Source organism: Capra hircus, chromosome 20 (assembly GCF_001704415.2).
Source record: "Capra hircus breed San Clemente chromosome 20, ASM170441v1, whole genome shotgun sequence".
NCBI lineage: Eukaryota > Metazoa > Chordata > Mammalia > Artiodactyla > Bovidae > Capra > Capra hircus.
The window spans coordinates 31,899,575-31,920,084 of NC_030827.1; the positions used below are offsets into that span (position 1 = coordinate 31,899,575).

Below are 20,510 nucleotides of genomic sequence, written 5' to 3' on the forward strand. Positions count from 1 at the left end.
ATCCCAAAGGGGCCAAGTGATTCGATCTACGGCCCCTTCTTCATCTTCCCTCAGCCCTCCACAGCAGCCACACCAAATTCAAATTTGCTCACATGACTAATACCACCCTGAACCCTGTCACCTGCCTATGAAGGAACACCTATTCTTGGCTAATTCTCAGTGCAAGTACTGCTGATATTCTAAGAAGTCTTTTCTGGCAGTTTTCCCTACTCCATCCTGCCTGAGAATACACATATTACTTCTTTTAATTCATTGCTCAAATTTCTATATTATACCACATATAAGAAAATAATGCTTTCATCCTCTTTACATCTCCGAAGCCCAGCACAATATCAGATATATAGAGAAGAGCATGGCAACCCACTCCAGTATTCTTGCCTGGAGAAGTCCATGGACAGAGGAGTCTAGCAGGCTACAGTCCACAGAGTTGCCATACAACTGAGTGACTAACACTTTCAGCATTTACCTTTTCATTGGGTACTCAAGAGATGACCCACACATTGTGGATAATTCTATGCCACTCATTAAGTCTTAAAAAAACAACCCCAAATTAAAAAACATAATTGGTTTAGCAGGTAGATACTTGTAAGCAACTACATGGTCATTAGAATTACTATTATATTCAAAATGTGTTTAATAACTTAAAAAATGGGCATATTAATACTAAATTCAATGGTGTCAAACGGTAAATTCTTGATATAAGCAACACACATTAGCTTTTTCCCCCTGACTTACAATCCTCTTTTTTTTTTTTATGCTTATGCCTCTTGTTTTTACAACCAACTAGATCATAAGTTCCTTAAGAAAGGTCAGTTGTCATAGATGGGTCCTTGATACTCATGGCAACTCTGAGACCCTTGCAAATTACCAAACTTATAAGTATCATGGATTTATAACTGAGAATTTAAAAAAATACTAATTTCAAAATGATGATAAACTGATTTTATGTTCATATATTTTTATAAGAATTATTGTACTTTCTGAAATTTATAGTGAAAAAATGACAGTGTTTCACATTCTTGCAAATCTCTTTACTATCTGGCTTAGTAGAAGATGCTTATATTTTTACATTTGCTTCTAAATTAAAACTGTGTTAGGATGTGTGGTTTTGGTAGAGGTGCATGATTAAAACTTGATCTCATAGATACACAGTGAGAAAATGGAAGAGAGCTTTTAATAGCGGTTTCAGCTAATTATATATATTCTTCCTTAACACCACCACCAACAAAAAAAACTCAGTAAGCGGTATTTTCTTAAAGATTAGTTGCAGTGTGAAATCTGAAACCATGTCAATAAATCTTTCACACTTCTTTATATTAAAATCCACCATTGCAACTAGTACTTTGAATGCATCATTTCTCCATTTGTGGTTTGGTTACAGCATATATTGGTCACTTGGAAAATATCACTCACTGAGTTATGCAGATTTTCTAACTGTTCACACATTTCATTATACAATATTTAAAAAAAAAAAACACTTTTGCTAAGATCACCATTGATCGCATCAGATCTTCAAAGGTTGGGAACACTCTCAAGCTCACAGCTGCAGATGCCGAAGTTTTCCAAAATTTTAACTTAACCTTGACAGCTCAAATTTTCTCACTGGCAACAAACACTGTCAATTGTTTTTCTTGAAGTGTTAAGCTCACTTTATTCTTTTCCAAGAACTATTTGCCAAATGTTTGCCAACTCAAATATGAAAAGTCATCTATCAGTTTACCAGTTGTTCTTTCAAAGTAAAAATGGTGTTCCAAGCAAAAAGCAGCTAGTTCAAGCAGGAACTCAGGTGTTTAAATGCCTTTGCTCAAAATAACCATCCACAGCTCCGTATGCAGCCAAAGTGCTTTATGTGTACACAGAATATGAAAAAGCTACATAGAAATCATGATTCAATAAACTGAGAAATATAGACACTGCTTCGTCAAGGACATTCTTATGCGATCTGCCTTCCCCACCTCGCCTGCTCCCATTTCTTTTCTGTGAGTAGAGAGTGGTGCAGAGCATAGTGACTATCAGAGTTTGGAGTTCTTGCCCTGATTTGTGCAAAGGCAGCAGCAGTGTGTCCACCATTGCTTTTGTACCACCTGTGTAAATCAACACGGTCAAAAAAGGAAAGAACATTCTAGTATTATTATGGAAATAGTCTTGACTCTGTGGACTCCCTGAAAGAGTCCCAGGGACCCTCAAGGGTCCAAAATTTATACTTTGGGAAAATGCCACCCTGGGGTGCCTAGCACGGTGCTTTGTGTATACTAGTTATTTCAATACTCGGTCGGTTGCTGAATAAATGTTTGACTGAAGTTTGAATTTAGAAAGCCTTGTTTGACTCAGTATCCAGCCAAACTTTTCTGTACCAAGTTACGGAACAGATATCTAAATTAGAATGATTCCACAAACAGAACCTTGAAGCCAATATTTAACTGTTCATAGTGCTCTAAACTTAACTTTCCTGTAATGACAGAACTGGCTCCGTTTTCAGCAGTTCACTGAATGGACAGGCCCTGGTGTCTCAGCTCTAGGAGTGAGGCCATGCCAGGATGCTGGGCACGACCTGGTGACTGGCCAGAAACCACTTGGCTTGGCCAGGCCTGTGGCTGTGGTTAGACTGATTTAGAATTGGTTACACTGAAAGCAGCATGATAATCCTGCTTTTCTTCTTGTTGTGTGCCATGTGGAATTTATCTTGGTGCCCAGTTCCCATGCCCTTGGCAAGGAAGTGAGGAGTTCAGAGGTCAACCCAGTACCAGGCTACTTGCCTAAGTAAAAACCTCTTAGCTTGATTTTCCCCTGGGGTATGTGACAAAACATCCTTCTGAAACTCTAGGGGATCAATTCCCTCCCTTTGTTTCCCTCCTGGAGTCACTGAAGAACTTATTTTAGTGGGAGTCTGCTGAACAGTGGCAACTAAAATCCTGGGCGAATATTTAGCCACAGCTCACTACTGACCTTGATCATAACCTTTCCCATAGCCACATCCTCACAGACAGCTGAGTGACCAGAGTATGTGATATTGTTTTAAGGTTAGACCGGACACCAGTGATGACTGGAGAAATAATTTTCCTTTGCTTCCATAGGTTTCCATATAAAACTCCATGTAAGCATCTGCTGTCTTAAAGAATTCCAAGATGAAATTTTAGTGATTATATCCATTTTTCTCAAATAAGAAATTAGAACTGGGATATGTGGTATTAAGTCAAAAGAAAGTCTAATTAGAAATGAGATGGGTTGTTGAACACAAAAAAGAAAAGTCAAGGGTGAGATGTAATAATATCTTACCATTTTCCACTGGGTCTCATTTAGTTCTTTATAGTGTAGTTCATACTCCAGGATTATCCATCCCATCTTAACATCTGTATTGGGTGGTGGTTCCCATTTCACTAGGATGTCGGCATGAATCTCCGTCAAACTGATGTTCAGCAGAGTCCAGTTGAGGCCAACGGGTGGATCTGGTTGTACTGTGCATTTCAGCAGAGAATTAGTACACAGACATAGCTTGATGTTAGTGGAATGCATTTTTCCGAAGACGACTAAGTTACTTCATACATTATTCTCAATTCTTCCAATATTCCCATCATTATACTTCCACTTTATGGCAGAGTATCATTTTTAAAATTAAGGATGACCTGTTATTAACTGAAAATAATAGCCCCTATAAAAAATTCCTTTTTGAGTTTAAAATCTGATCTATAGCCGTTCTTGAAGATCTGTCACATTTTGCATTTCTTTTGGCTCTGATAAGATGAATACTTTGGGATTTTGCAAAGGAATTCACTTTAACTCAGAACTGAAAGGAATAGAGAGTCAGACCCAAGTGTATTTAAACATGTGGCCATTTTGGAGCGAGGGGTGGAGAAGTCTTTTTTATTCTGTATGTTACCTGGGGCGAGGCCTTTTAAATTTTCTTTCTCATTTATTTCTGCACTGCTACAGAAGCACAGTCCTTCAGAACACTTGGTAAATATCCCTTCATTTGTCTTCCTAGCCCCATGTGATCATTTCTTCAGGTATGAAAGAAAGGCATTACATTGATCTCTCAAATGGTGATGAATCAGTGTTTTCTGTGTTTTACTTAAGCACATGCTATTGACACTACTTAAAAAAAAAAAAACAGAGAAAGTCCCAATTTGACTAATCATGACCACATTTAAATTGGAGGGATTTGCAAAATGGCTAAGCTACATATGCTGCATAATGATACCTACACCTCATCTTTCCAGTTTTGTTGGGGATTGATGAATTCTGAAAACCAAAGCTTAATGCTTTATATGACTGAACAATAAAAATGTTTTTGAAGGGAAATTTTCTCAAACTTATTACTCATGTTGCATCTAACCGCCCCCCCCCCCCGACTTTCAATAGAGGATGTAGAACAGGGTCCCTTTTGAGAATGCTCAGTGCCACCATGATGAGCATAATAATAACCATCTCTCTTACTTCTAGTCTTCTGCCTCTAACCTGCTCCTCTTCCACCTCCCCTAATTCTGTTAATGATGACTCCATTCCTGCAGGATGAAAATGGTGAACCCTTCCTTGACTCACTTTCCCCGCCCCACCCCCATCACCTCACATTCTGTCAGCTGTAATTTTAAGATATTTCCAGAATCTATCCACTTCTCCTCACCTGCCCCAGTCTTACCTGGTCCTAGCCATTATCATTTTGTTTTGAAGCATTAGCCTCCTAACTAGTCTCTTTCTGTGGTCCATGTCCCCTTCAGTTTATTCTCGATACAATCTTCAACACTGTGGAGATGCTGGTCATCCTAACACTTAAGTTAGATCACATTGCTCATCATTTAAAGCTTTCTGAAGGCTTCCTATCTCCAGGCGAAAGTCAAAGTCACACCACGCTTAAAGGGTGCCAAAGCTTTGACCCTCTGATCTCCAGGATCTGGTTTATGATCATGCTCCTCCTTCCCCATCCATGTGTCCTTCCACTACCATGCTCTTCCATGCTCTTCTTGAGTGAGCAAAGGCATGCTCCCACCTCCAGATCTTTACCCTGCCTATGCCCTCTTCCATCAGATAGACATGGGACTGTTTTCTCATTTCCTTCTTTACTCAAGTGTCTGTCTCAATGAGGCCGTGTGTGATAATGCTCCCATTGCAGCCTCTCCTATTTTCCCACATTGTCTTTCCTCCCAGCATAGTCTCCTTCCACCCACACTGAGAAAATGTCCCCCCTGGTGCAGACACTTCCTGCCTCTAGCACCTAGAATGCTGCCTGGCCCAAGGAAGAGACTCAAAGAAGCGTGGAATAAACAATGAATGACAGACGCCTAACTCATAAACGACTTTAAATCCAACGACCAGTCCTGAGAGGTCTAGTAGAGTACATGCATAATGCACGAGGAAGCTGAAGCTTGTGATCAGCATTTTCAGAGCTATAGGGTCACCACATTTTTTTTGTTGTCTCTCATTCTCAGCTCCCTCCCTCCCTGCTATCACGGTAACCCTGCCAGTCATCATCTTTTGCCTTGATTATCAGAAAGCCTTCTAATCTAGTCTGTGCTATTCTAATCTACCCTCTACACTGAAGCAAGATGAATTTCCCTGAGACGTTAGTACCATACTCTCAGGCTTCCCAGGTGGTGCTAGTGGTAAAGAACTTGCCCGCCAACACAGGAGATATAAGAGATGTGGGTTTGATCCCTGGGTTAGAAAAATCCCCTCGAGGAGGGCATGGCAACCCACTCTAGTATTCTTGCCTGGAGAATCTCATGGACAGAGGAACCTGGTGGGCTATAGTCCATAGGGTTGCAAAGAGTCGGACATAACTGAAGCAAGTTTGCACGCACGCGCGCACACATATACATACACACTATGCCTTTGAGGTTAAGAGCATGGGCTCTGGAGCTATGCTGCCTAGGTGCAAATCTCAGCTCTGCCTACCAGTAGTTCTGACCTTGGGCTAGATGTTGAACTGCTCTGGGGATCAGTTTCACCATCTATAATATGGGAATCATAATAGAACCCATCTAGCACAGTTATCATACCTGATTTATGGTACATGCTTTGTAAATATCCTGAGGTCATTTCCCTGCTTAAACATCCTCAAGTGAACCCCTGGGCAGTCAAGGTCGATTCCTTTGTGGGGCACACAAAATCATTGATGATTCCTCTGGTCAACCAGTCAGGTCTGCCAAACTGCTCCTGAGTCTGTGAATATTCTGTGTTGTCACTTGTGGAACTCAGTAGCCATTAGCAGACACTGTCCATCTTGTATACCTGGCAACTCCTGCTGAGGCTTTAGGAAATAACTGAACTGTCACCATCTCTGTGCAGCCCTTTCTCATCCCTCAGGCCCAGTCAATCATTCACACCTCTGGCCACCACTTCGGCTTGCTGTGCCTTCCACACACCTCAAGGCCAGCACCTACTGTGCCGTATCTCAGTTATTTGCAAACATGCCTGCTTTCCCTACTTGACTGTGTCTTACTCATTCTGTAGCCAACACACCCAGCCAGGAGCCAGGCACTCAGTGAAAATCAGCCAAGTGTACGAGTTGGGGGGCTACTGGCAGGACAGGTTTAGAACACGAGTCTTTGATATTGTATTTTTTCTACTACCCATTTAGTCATTAGACAGCTACATCTACTGGCTTCAGGGCATACATTCAGTTACTGGTAGCTTCTCTGGATTCAATAGTTTCTTTAAACCATGCAGACAGGTTATCTTTTGCTTTTTTCATTTTTCTTAATCTTCTCCCTCTAAAGTCAGTCTATCAGATTTACTTGTTTCTATCTGCATCTTCCACCCTCCCTCTCTCAGTCTCGTCCAGCCTGGAAACCACACACAAGAACAGCACGTCTGAGTGAGGCTCCAAGGAGTTCCTGTAAGCAACAAACAAGCTTTGTGGATAGATGCGAGGCATCTATATCAGCTATTCATGGTCTTTCTGTGATTCTATTTAGCTGTTTATACTAGTATAGTATAAACACGAATATTCTAATTATGGCTCTTTGTCTTGTTTCATTTCCCCTGTGTCCACATGGTGGGCAAGGGATAAGCTGCTTGAATCTTTCACTTAGTTCACTGAACTGATTATCTCCAGTGTTTGTTTTGAGATCTTATAAACATGCCTTTAAACTGATTCTGGCTGTTTTGCCAATGTAAAATTCCAGAATGATTATGCCTTGTGGCAAAGAAAATCTTGGACTGTAGCCCACCAGGCTCATCTGTCTGTGGGATTCTCCAGGCAAGAATACCGGACTAGGTTGCCATTTCCTTCTCCAGGAGATCTTCCTGACCCTGAGATTGACCCTGTGTCTCTTGCATCTCCTGCACAGTCAGGCAAGTTCTTTACCACTAGTGCCACCTGGGAAACCCAAAGAAAATCTAGGCATTTATGATAGGAATGCCAGAGATCAAGGCCGATGTATTCCAGTAGAGCCGAATATAATCGTCATGCCAGATCATGAGGAGAGAAGGAATCTTACGAGTGCATTGAGTTTCTTCCTTGTAGTGGCACACAAGAATACAAACTAGCATTCAGAAACCTGCTCAAGGAAAAGACTCCACAAGACTCCTATTCTTTCCTTTATAAATCTCCTGGCAGATTGTCTTATATTGGAGCCAACCTGAGCTCCCCTGCCCTTTCTCTCTTGTTCGCTGGCTTATCTCATGTGCTATAAAGGAGACATCCATCCACCCAGAGAATGCAATGTAATGCAATGACAAAGTCTTCCTACTTGCATGCACTTGGACTTTGCAGCCTTCCCTGCTTATGTAATCTAAAGCCATGTCAAATAAAACACAAACCTGTGATTTACCTATGTCCTCAACAGAGAAACACTTATGATCCACAATACCACCATTGCTAGTTAGCTTGATGCAATAGGGGGTCCACACGGAGGTATATGACGAATTAAAGTAACAGCTGTTTTCACCAGCAGAGACGTAATCGGGGCATTCTTTCCATTCTTGAATATCCCTGAAATGGAGGGTAAAAAGGAAGAATTGTTCCCCAAATCATGCAATAGTGCAAGTCAAAGCAAGCTGCGTAAGAGTCAGATTCAATAAACCAGGACACAAGTATTTTATGAACTAGTATCTTAGTGGTACCATTTCCAAGGACTAGCACATCTGTGGACTGATGATCAGTGTCTGCAGACCGAGAGGAGGCCTTTTGGCACGTCTGTCTACAGTAAAAGCATCCCTTCATTGACTGCATATAAGGTGCCAGCTCCTAATTTAAGTGATTCATTGGGAGGTAATTTCCCCATTCTACAGATGAAAGTTCTGAGGCTTACAGAGGTTTAAAAATATTCTTTTATTAAAACACTGCAGAATCAACTCCTAAACTATAGAGATTCCCAGTGAACAGCTGAGTCTTTAAACCTAGGTATTTCCCCAACTCATGGCAGAAGAAACTGAGGCGACACATGGATGGTGTTCTCCAAGCTGAGTGACCTTGAGATGTGGATGGTCCTGAAGAGGAACATCAGCTACCACCCTACTCTGAACCATTGCATCCTATGTCCATCTCCTCTGCAAGGTTGTCCTGTGCTTGGCAGTGGAGGGTGGGAGTTTTCCTGATGCTTTGAACTCCTTCCCATATTCCTGATATCTTTTCTTAATTAAACAAAGAGCCATGGTAACATTCCAAACATGCTGGATATCCAGGTAACCTTTAAGAAACACGGGACTCCTAGCCTTTCCCCATCTACTCATAGAAGAAACCAAAGAAATTTAAAACCCAGACCAGAAATTAAAAAAATTCTCCAAACTAAGGAAGCATTTTTCTTTTCCATTTTGTAAATGGGAATGGACATTTAATTATAATATCAAAAGAATGGAAAAAACAAAAATGGGGCTGTACTGAATCAATGTAGTTTACCTATCAGTTCCTTTGTGAGTTTCTCTACAAAGAATGAGCTCATCCTTTTCCTGTATCTTGGATCAGATACGAATAAATGAAACAAGTCATGGAGGACAGATGGACACATGGAGAACACTGAAGAAATCAGAGAAGCTATACCTCCATATCTAAGATCCATCCTAGAGTTACTCACCTCCACCCCATTCCACAGAAAGCATTATTTACCTCAGTGACTTAAAACAACAGCAGAATTGATGTTGAATGGAAAAGAGATGGCAGGAAGGTCACTGGGGGAGGATGTCAGAATTTGGGGAAAGGATTTACCCTGATCAGCTGCCAAGGGGACCTGAACAAAAATGCAGAGCAATCAAAAGATGGCTCAGACTCAAGTCCATCCCAGCAGGAACATGTGAGAGAATGTGACAGCTCTCCTCCAACCTCCCATCCGCCTGCCTGCCTGAATGAGTGAATTCAGCAAGTCATCCTTGGGTGCCTCCTATGCAAGCACTCTGTAGGCATCATATCTGACACGAGCACTGTGTGGCTGTAAGGATTAACAGGACTTGATCCCTACTTTCAGGCTAGAAGGCGACTCAGAAATTATCCACTGAGTACTTTTTTTTTTTTGTCTCCTTTATTCAGGACATGAGTGTTTCATAAGCATCGATTATACATAAAATACTGTGCTTGATATATACAGGGGAGTCATGTGTGTCTAAAATACTTCAGCCTCAGGGAAATGACTGAGAAACCATATTACAAAGCAGAGTGGGCAAGTGTTCATATGTGGTGCTCACTGGAGTTAGAAAAGAGAATGATTGCCTTGACCATTCATGGGTGGCTTTGGGTGAGCGAGGTACTCTTAGCAATCTTGAAGAAGGGTAAAAGTTTAAAAGATGGCAATAGGGGAAGGAAGAGAGGGAACAGAGGCGGTGGAATCACTGGGCAAAACTTTCTTAAATTAGAATTGCTACTTAGGTGGGGTCATTGTTATTTACTTACTCTTCACTAGGCTGAGAGGGTGTTTTACAAGTCAAGGAGACATAAAGCAGGTAATGTGTGGCTGAGGCAGAAGCGAGAAGGAATGACCTTGTGTCTCTAAGGTGCTTGCGGCTGGCGGGCCAGGCTGTGGAGGTCTGTGAGCATCACTCTAGGGAGTGGGTGCTTGGCAGCGGGAGACAAGAAGGACCCCACAGGCTGTGCAAGGGCAGGGACTGGGAGAAAGGGATGAGAAGCTGGGAGAAGACACACGTTTTCTTCTTTACAGCTGTTTCCCAAGCTGGTCTGTTTGGCACTAGGAGGACACTTATGTAATATCAAGGGGTCCTTGAGACAGCTGCTCATCAGCTGTTGGAAAGAACTTGGGATTAACATGGACAGTGGACTGTTACTCAATTTCTGGTTGAGGCTCTTAAAAGTTGCATATCCTTGGATGAGAGGGAGATTCAGTGGGAAAATTAAGGGGGTAGAGGGTAGAAGGAAGGATAAACTGTGTGTGTGTGTATTCAGAATAGGAAAAAGATTGAAAAATATGGATAGGTAGGTCATTGAACTACGGTATAGTTTATCTTGATAGACTTTCAAAAATAAATACGAGTGTAGTAAAAGAGAATGGTTTTATAAGATTGCCTAGGGAATGAGATTTTCATATAATAGTTAAGGCATCAAATTTTGTATAATAAGTCAAATGTATTTAGCAAATTGACAGTATTAAAGTCAGTATGAAAACATTCTGAAGATGCAGGCCAGTGCTTAGCAGGTCTGGATTGGTAATAGGAAATGAGCTCTGTGTATGGCATGCAGTTTCTCAACTCTGGCCTGTCAGCAACCTGGTCCCCACAGGGATGGTATGAAAAACCCTGTTTAGATTATCTCCAACCCATTAGCTCCACTGAACAAACAACTTAAAGTACTTCTCTAAAGCACAATGGATCAGGAAGAGCCACTTCAAAACAACTCCCAACCCCCTCCCTCATTAACTGAAGTTGAATTTTATTTTACATACATACTTAAAACTTATTTTTAAACTTAAATTTAGACAAACGCCAAATGGACACACAACACAGATGCTCTGTTGCCTGCCTTCACTGGGTTGAATTTCTCTACAGATGACCAAAGCCCATTTCTAAAAGCTACTCTCTCCTTTTAGTCCCAAGACTTTTTTTTTTTTTTTTTTTAATTTTCTTAAAAATACCTTTATTCAGAGAATCCATATACCATGTAATTCAGCGATGTAAAGTGTAAAATTAAGTGGTTTTTAGTGTATTCACAGATATATACAACTATCACCACAATCAATTTTATAACATTTTCATCACCTCAATAAGAAGCCCCAGACGCTTGAACTACCACCACTCTACATCTCTTATTCTCTCCCTAACTTAGCCCTAAGCAACCATTAATCTACTTTCTGTTCCTAAAAATGTCACTGTTCTAAACATTTCTGATGAATGGATTCATGTAATATGTGAATGTGTGGTCCTTTATGACTGGCTTTTTTCACTTAGCATGACATATTCAAGGTCCAGGTATCACTTGCTGTTTCACCTAATCTATATTTTTTCCTCAAAAAATTTATTATTTTATTTTCTCTTCTCTTGTCTCAATTGTTACATGCTCTTCTTTTATTCTTTTAGTGGCTACCCTGGAAATTACAACTCTTCAGTGTATCAAAATATAATATATATTAGTACTTTCACCTTTTCCTCAATAATTAAAGAAACTCAAGGCACTGGAATTTCATTTACTTCTCCTAGATATATTATATCTCCAAGATATAATGTTATTGTCATTAACTTGAAATTTATACACACAAATGAATATATATCCATTAAAAATATTAATTACTTTAGATGGTGGGCATTCATTTAAATTTATGCCCATGTTTGGCACTTTTACTCCTATTTTTATTCCTTTAACCATTTCTACATTTCTTTCTGGGGTAATTTTCCTTCTAGGTGAAAAATGCTCTTTAGTATATGCCTTCAGTGGAAATCTGCCAATAATAGAGTCTTTTTTTCACCTTACTAAAAGTTACTTTTAGTGGATATCAGATTCTATGTTGGTAGTTATTTTCCTTCAGCATTTTGTAGCTACTCTTTATCTTGTGGTTCAAACTGTTTGACTAGTTCACTATTTGTCAATTTGTTGCTCCTTGAAGATAAGTGCTCTTGTTTTCCTTAACAGGTGTATATATATATAATATGTCTTAACAGGTGTATATATATATTTGTCTTTACTTTCAACAGTTTATGTGCCTGCTGCTGTTGCTGCTAAGTCACCCCAGTCATGTCTGACTCTGCGTGACCCCACAGACAGCAGCCCACCAGGCTCCCCCATCCCCGGGATTCTCCAGGCAAGAACACTGGAGTGGGTTGCCATTTCCTTCTCCAATTCATGAAAGTGAAAAGTGAAAAGGAAGTCGCTCCATCATGTCCGACTCTTTGCGACCCCATGGACTGCAGCCCACCAGGCTCCTCCGTCCATGGGATTTGTTCCCAGACTGGCTTGTGAAACAGGGCTGAGAATTCTAGAAAGAGCTTATCCATAAAAATCAGAATAAAGAGCAGAAGATGTGCTTTCCACCTAAAGGTACCTAACTGGAAGACAAAAAAACCCAAACAAACCATCATCCCATTTATGTCCTAAGGGCAACCGTTTTCAAGCCATCCAGATCATGTGTTTTAGGCTTAATATTTAAGAGTTTCTTTTTATTTTTTAAGTAACTGCTCATTTTCCTTTCTAATTTCCTCTACAACCTGGCAGGGCAAATAAACTTTCTTTTCAAAAACCAGGATAATTTGTTGAGGAGGTGTTTGTGCAGGTGAGGGATATATAGCCTTTGGGAACTAGTCTTCACTTGCCCACTTCTTTGGAAATGAGGCATCTGCAGGAACAGGCTGAGAGCAGAGCAGGCTGAAAGGCTCCCAGAGGCCCCTTTTCACTGGGCCTGCAATTTGCATTCCTGCAGAGTCCCGGCCCAGCTCTGAGGCTGAATCTGACATGCTCCCGTCGTCACAGGGTGGCATGGACTATTCTGAATTGGCTGCCTCTTCCACTGGCTCACCTGGCTGGAAGCAGAGCCAGCCAAGCAGGCAGCCTGGGCCTGTCCTGTGGACCAGCCTGACCTGGTTATATTCCCTGATGCTTTAGCTACCAAGGCCAGGCCTGGAGTGCAGTGGCCCCATCCCAATCCTCCCTGCCTCCACTACTCTGCCTCTGGATGACTTCCGGTCACAGTTTCATTTGTGTGCCAGGGACGGGGAGTTGTGATTCTACAGTTCCAGGAGGTACCAGGGAACTGCTTTCCACGAAACAGTGACTGGAGCCAGAAAGCGCATCTGTATCTGCCTCTTCCTGTAAACAGGTGATGCAAAGTCCCACAGGTGTACTCTATTAGGTGCAGCCCTGCTGCTGCATACTCCTAATCCCGTCAATTCTACCCTTTCCAGATAAATGGCGCTGGGCTATTTGGGCTAAAATACTCGAGGTTCATAACATTGTACAGAAGGTGGTGATCAAAACCATCCCCGAGATAAAGACATGCAAAAAGACAAAACAGCTGTCTGAGGATACCTTGTAAATAGCTGAGAAAAAAAGACAAGTGAATGGCAAAGGAGAAAAGGAAAGACATACCCATCTAAATGCACAGTTCCAAAGAATAGCAAGAAGAGACAAGAAAGCCTTCCTAAGTGAACAATGCAAAGAAATAGAGGAAAACAATAGAATGGGAAAAGCTAGAGATCTCTTCAAGAAAATTAGATACCAAGGGAACATTTCACGCAAAGATGGGCACAAAAAAGGACAGAAATGGTATGGACCTAACAGAAGCAGAACATATTAAGAAGAGGTGGCAAGAATACACAGAAGAACTATACAGAAAAGATCTTCAGGACCCAGATAACCATGATGGTGTGAACACTCACCTAAAGCCAGACATCTTGGAGTGCGAAGTCAAGTGGGCCTTAGGAAACATAACTATGAACAAAGCTAGTGGTGGTGATGGAATTCCAGTTGAGCTATTTCAAATCCTAAAAGATGATGCTGTGAAAGTGCTGCACTCAATATGCCAGCAAATATGGAAAACTCACCAGTGGCCATAAGACTGGAAAAGGTCAATTTTCATTCCAATCCCAAAGAAAGGCAATGCCAAAGAATATTCAAACTATTGCACAATTGCACTCATTTCACATGCTAGCAAAGTAATGCTCAAAATTCTCCAAGCCAGGCTTCAACAGTACATGAACCGAGAACTTCCAGATGTTCAAGCTGGATTTAGAAAAGGCAGATGAACCAGAGATCAAATTGCCAACATCCATTGGATCATGGAAAAGGCAAGAGAGTTCAGAAAAAACTCTACTTCTGCTTTATTGACTATGCTAAAGTCTTTGACTGTGTGGCTCACAACAAACTGTGGAAAAATCTTAAAGAGATGGGAATACCAGACCACCTTACCTGCTTCCTTTGAAACCTGTATGCAGGTCAAGAAGCAACAGTTAGAACTGGACATGGAACAATGGACTGACTCCAAATTGGGAAAGAGTACGTCAAGGCTGTATATTGTCACCCTGCTTATTTAACTTCTATGCAGAGTACATCATGTGACATGCTGGGCTAGATGAATCACAAGCTGGAACCAAAATTGCCAGGAGAAATATCAAAACCTCAGATATGCAGATGACACCACCCTAATGGCAAAAAGCAAAGAGGAAGTAAAGAGCCTCTTGATGAGAGTGAAAGAGGAGATTGAAAAAGCTGGCTTAAAACTCAACATTCAAAAGACTAAGATCATGGCATCCAGCCCCATCATCACTTCATGGCAGACAGATGGGCAAACAATGGAAACAGTGACAGACTTTATTTTGGGGGGCTCCAAAAGCACTGCAGATGGTGACTGCAGCCATGAAATTAAAAGACGCTTGCTCCTTGGAAGAAAAGCTATGACAAACCTAGACAGCATATTAAAAAGCAGAGACATTACTTTGCCAACAAAGGTCTGTATAGTCAAAGCTATGGTTTTTACAGTAGTCATGTATGGATGTGAGAGTTGGACTATAAAGAAAGCTCAGCACTGAAGAATTGAGGCTTTTGAACTGTGGTGTTGGAGAAGACTCTTTGAGAATCCCTTGGACTGCAGGGAGATCAAATCAGTCAATCCTAAAGGAAATCAATCCTGAATATTCATTGGAAGGACTGATGTTGAAACTGAAGCTTCGATACTTTGGTCACCTGATGCAAAGAGCTGACTCATTGGAAAAGATCCTGATGCTGGGGAAGATTGAAGGCAGGAGAAGGGGATGACAGAGGATGAGATGGTTGGATGGCATCACTGACTAGATGGACATGAGTTTGAGCAAGCTCCGGGAGACGGTGAAGGACAAGGAAGCCTGGCGTGATTCAGTCCAGCCTCTGCAGTATCAGCCTTGCAGGGGTAAAAGCTCATTTGGTGCCCAAGCATCTCATCTTTGTGTGCCCTTTGGGGTATGTTTGAGAGACCTCTCACACATCTGGAAGGGGGAGTAAGGCCCATCCTGGTTGTTAATTCAGAGTATTTATTTGCAAATTAAGCACCCAGCTCTGCATTAAAAATGGAATATAGCATATCAATAATCATAGACAGTAAAAAAAAAGTGCTTTTGTAGCCCAGAAACTGGAATTCTATAGTATTTTAAATTATTCTCATACTACAATAATAAGAATAGCAGCTATTATTCATTCAGTACTTACTATGCTTGTCACCAAGCACTGTGATAAGGCTTTTTCATGCGTTAGTTAATAGAATCCTCCCAAGAAGCCATGGGGCAAGGCCTGTTATCTTCATTTTGCATATGAGGTGGCTGAATTGTGGACAGAATGACTAATCTGTCCAGTACTGCTCTGGAGCAAGGGCTGGAGCCAGGCTGAAATATAGGATGGTTGGCCCTAAGCTCTCTCCCTTCACTGACTGCTGCCCCTTCCTTTAGTTTCCTGGCTCCTCCGGGGGACCAATAGCATCATCCTGGGACTGATGACCACCGCTTAATGGGGTCTCCACTAACCTTGCCTCTTGGTTTAGGCCTTCCCTGAGGGTTGGGTGGACAAGAGAAGGTGATAGTTTGAGCCTAAGATTTTAAAGAGCATAAAGGTACAACATGAGAATATACAGAATTGGAAATCATACCAAGTGAGGGGCAAGCAATACACAACCTGGATGGTGATTACACTGAAAGATCTTTGTCTTCACTCTTCTTTAATGGAATACCCGTAAAAATGGAAGAGAGAAGCATCACAGTCCCTTATCGAAGATAATGAATTTAACAGAGACAAAGTCGATTTTCTACATAGGAACCAAACCATCTTACACATATCTAAAAAAAACAAAAACAAAAACCCTATGGCTCTGCACCACAGAGGAAGTCGGCTGGGCTGTGGCCTTCAAGGCTTGTCTTGGTCTGGCCCCACCTAACCCTCTGACTTCTCCTCCGTCACTCTCCTTGTCTTCCACCTTGTCCTAGCCAGCCGCCTGCTTTCCTCCAACCTGCCACGCCAGCCGAAGTGCCTTTGCACTTGCAGTTTCCTCTGTCTGTGCAGTCTTGCCCTCAGATAGTCACATGGCCTCTTTGACCTGTTTCATGTCTCTGCTCTCAAGTACCACTAGAGGGGCCTCTGAAGACCTCATTTAAGGTATCACCTGAGCTCTCAACAGGCACACACACTCATGCATGCTCACTTTCACACATTTACTCTCCCATATGCTCCCGTTTACAGATACACTCATGTTCATCCATATACACCCCACACTTCTACACATACTCACACATGCATCCTCACCTGCTTTCCCCATTCATGCATAGTCACACTATACCCACTATTACACACTGACATTCATGCACCCACACGTGCTCACTCATACTCACACACTCACCCTCAGACACTCTCATGCACATGCAGATATTTACACAGTGCTAACATTCTTCCTGGCTTTACTTTTCTCAGTAACCCATATACCAGTTGAAATTTAATTTTTTTAAGTTTTAAAAATTTTTTTCTGTCTTTCCTCAATGGAAATTAATCTTCAGGAGGACAGGGACTTTGTGGCATCACTGCCATATTTCCAGCATCTAAAATAGTACCCAACATATAGTAAGGGCTTAACTAATATATTTAAATGAATGAATGGGTGATCTATGGGTTCATAGATCACCAAAGCAGATTATTTCCATTCCCACCACTGCATGACACTCAATGCATTTTCATCAGAAAATTCATGGAGAGAAATCAGAAAAGCATGAAGCCCATACCTTCTGATATAGAACATCTGTACAGATCCTGGGCTCTGTAAACTGTGATTAGCCCCATCTGTCCAGTGACATGAGAAAGTCTCCAGTTCAGGTGAACGGCACTTGGTGAATTTAAGATTCCCGGAAGAATCTGCAGGATAAAAAGACAAGTCATGAAATCAGGAGGGTAATGGATGGTCCTAATGAGACACATATTTAAAGTGATCAAGAGCAACCACTTCTAGAAATGCTGTTTCTCTGGGCCATAGCTTCAGAGCTGCTGTCAGTTATTTCTGTTAGCCCTTGATTCCAGGAACAAACCATTTTGTCTTTATTTCCAACATTATTTCTTGGGGTGGGGGGTGCTGTTTAAGAAGCCAGAGTTAGAGATGAGGACTTGGGTACAAGTAGTTTACTAGGAAGGCGACTCCAGGAAAGGAAGAGAGGGATGTGGAGAGCAGAGAACAGCTAACAAGCGTGTGCTATTCAGCTCGTTCCCATAGTGGCCGGCGGGGGCCCAACCCCACAGAGGTCCCTCTGAGAAGCTGTGCAGTGTGCCTTCCTGGTACCCTTGTCTGGAAGACCAGGGCGTTATATGCCAACTCCTACTTCCCAAGGCTGAGGGCTGTCCGGGTAGTACTAATGCCCATGAACTTCTAGGCTGCACCTGCACATAGGTCGAGGGTCCTTGTTAGACTTCTTAGAAACCTAGACAGGCACCTGAAATGTGCCCAGTGATATGCATGGTGGCAGCTGCCCACCATGGATGACTGTCTTGGCACCAGGTGGGCCCAATGGATGTCATGTGGGGACCACAGCATTCATTACAGAGCCTTTTCTCTTTTTATCAATTTTTGATGAAAAGTTACTAACGTTTGCCTTCTTTTAAAAGATTCAGCCAGTAAACTTATTAAATAGATACCTACTTTAAACAACTTATGTATATATATGTATCACTTCTAACATGGGAAGTGGAGAAAGCCACCTAGATGTGAGGATATTAGCAGACTCCTCTGTGTCTATGAAATCTGCAGTAGGTCTGAGGCAAAACACATGTTGGTGTATCAGTTTTAATTGTTCTTCTGATTTCCATGCCCATTTTGAAGATGGTGGTCAGTGTTAATTAACTGAAGCATAGGAGCTTGTATGATCTGTTGCAAATGAAAAAAGTGTGTGTTTTGTTAGCCAAACACTTTATTATACAGGAGAGTTACTGGAAAAGTTCCTTTTTCTATTAGCTGATGCACTGGAAGTGTTATTTTTAGATCCTTCCAGAAAACCAGTGCTAAATAAACCACATTTAAGCCTCAACTAACATGTTTTAGGGCTTCCCAGGTGGCTCAGTGGTAAAGAATATGCCTGCCAATGTAGGACACGTGGGTGTGATCCCTGGGTAGGGCATTTCCTCTGGACAAGGGAATGGCTACCCACTCCAGTATTCTTGCCTGGAGAATCCCAGGGACAGAGGAGCCTGGTGGACCACAGTCCACAGGATTGCAAAGAGTTGGACATGACTTAGTGACTTAACATCAACAACAATAAACATGTTTTAACACCTGCAATGTTGAGGAAGGAATGCACATTTTGACTGCTCTTTTGCATAGAATGTGAGGAGAGGAAATAGACTAGATTTCAAATTGAGAGATCTGTGATCTAGTCTCAGCTCTGACAATATTTAGCCTTAAACTTCCCAAGTCATTTGGGCCTCAACTTCCTCAGTAGAGAGGCTGGAACAGATGAACTCTTTCTTAAACTTTATGACCTCACTTTTACAGTTAAGTGACATGTGCTGTGCTGTGCTTAGTTGCTCAGTTGTGTCTGATTCTTTGCGACCTTGTGAACTGCAGCCCGTGAGGCTCCTATGTCCATGGGGATTCTCCAGGCAAGAATACTGGAGTGGGTTGCCATACCTTCCTCCAGGGGATCTTCCCAACCCAGGGATCGAACCCATGTCTCCCACATTGCAGGCAGATTCTTTACCATCTGAGCCACCAGGGAAGCCCATGAATACTGGAGTGGGCAGCCTATCCCTTCTCCAGGGCATCTTCCTGCAGTAGGAAGAACTGGAATTGAACTGGGGTCTTCTGCATTACAGGCTGATTCTTTACTAACTAAGTCACCCAGGAATCCCTTAAGTGACATAAACAGCCGTTAATAACAATGTACATAATAAAAATATAATTTTGGCATTTGAGCCGAAACCACCAGAGAACACCAAATGCAAACACCATTCAGGTTCCTATAACCTCTGTGCAATAAGCCTGCCACATACTGGTAAGAAGAATAAATCCAATCAGAAAACTTGAAACATGAAGGAAAAAAATTTCTCGCTTGGGGGAAAAGAACTTTAAAGAATTAATTTGAAACACATTTTGCTTGCTTCAACTTACTATTCCTGATTATTCTGTTTCCTTTTAGCTCCAGATGTATAGAAAGCCCCATATCATTTTCCATTTTAAGTAAGAAATAGGAAATTCATAGTTGTGGTGCTAATGTGATGAAGTAACATGCCCACAGAGGAATCCTGCTGTAGACCAGTGCAGCAAATTTACTTTTTTGGTCTTTTTTAAAGTGTCTGTCTTTCATTGCCTGCCTTCCTCGTTTATTTTTTTCTTCTTTGTGGCCTCTTCCTTGCCTCCCTTCCTTCCTTTCATTTATGGCTGGGTGTATGCTGTTAGGTGCTGTAGCCCCATGGATCCCAGCCTCCTGTTATCCACAACCTTAAGTATGTTCTCCCTTTGAGCAAGTTGCCTTGAATCTGTGGAATATAACAGCATTGAGGGGATGTTGCATTGGGATTAGGATACAAAAGACTGTGACTTCCGTCTTGCTGGCTGGCTGAGTCTCTTGCCGGTTTTGCTGAAGCAAGCTGCCATGGTGGTGAGAACCACACAGCAAAGAACTGACGGTGGCCTCTGGTCCACAATTAGTAAGAAGTTGAGGCCCTCAGTCTAACACCCCTCCAAGAGCTGAATCCTGGGAAACAATCACTCAATGAGCGTGGAAACTGATCCTTCCCCAGTCCACACCACAGATGAGACCATAGCCCTCACTGGCACTTTGAGCACAGCCCTGTGAGAGAATCTGAAGCAGGTCCACTTGCTAAGTCCATGTGGAGGAGGATAGGGAAAAATACTAACCATAGTAAATATTTGAATGTTGTTGATATATAAGGAATAAATCTAATATATTGGGCTTCTCTGGTGGCTCAGATGGTAAAGAATCCACCTGCAATGCAGGAGACCTGGGTTCAATTTCTAGGTTGGGGAGATCCTCTGGAGGAGGGCATGGCACTCCCCTCCAGTATTCTTGCTTGGAGAATCCCCATGGACAGAGGAGCCTCGCAGGCTACAGTCCATGGGGTTGCAAGGAGTCAGATACAACTGAGCGACTAAGCACATCAGAACTTCAAAGAAGAATGTAAGAATGACATA

At 42.0% G+C, this 20,510-nt stretch overlaps 1 protein-coding gene across 6 annotated transcripts in view; it reads right to left on the bottom strand.

The window, feature by feature from the left end:
* GHR (growth hormone receptor) overlaps positions 1-20,510 on the bottom strand; it is a 296,871-nt gene that overhangs the window by 20,873 nt on the left and 255,488 nt on the right. For all 6 annotated transcript variants that reach the window (XM_018065463.1, XM_018065464.1, XM_013972756.2 and 3 more), the window contains 3 exon segments: positions 17,098-17,227; positions 7,770-7,930; positions 3,277-3,455 (listed from right to left, as the gene is read on the bottom strand). In XM_018065463.1, coding sequence (XP_017920952.1) covers positions 3,277-3,455; positions 7,770-7,930; positions 17,098-17,227 — 470 coding nt within the window.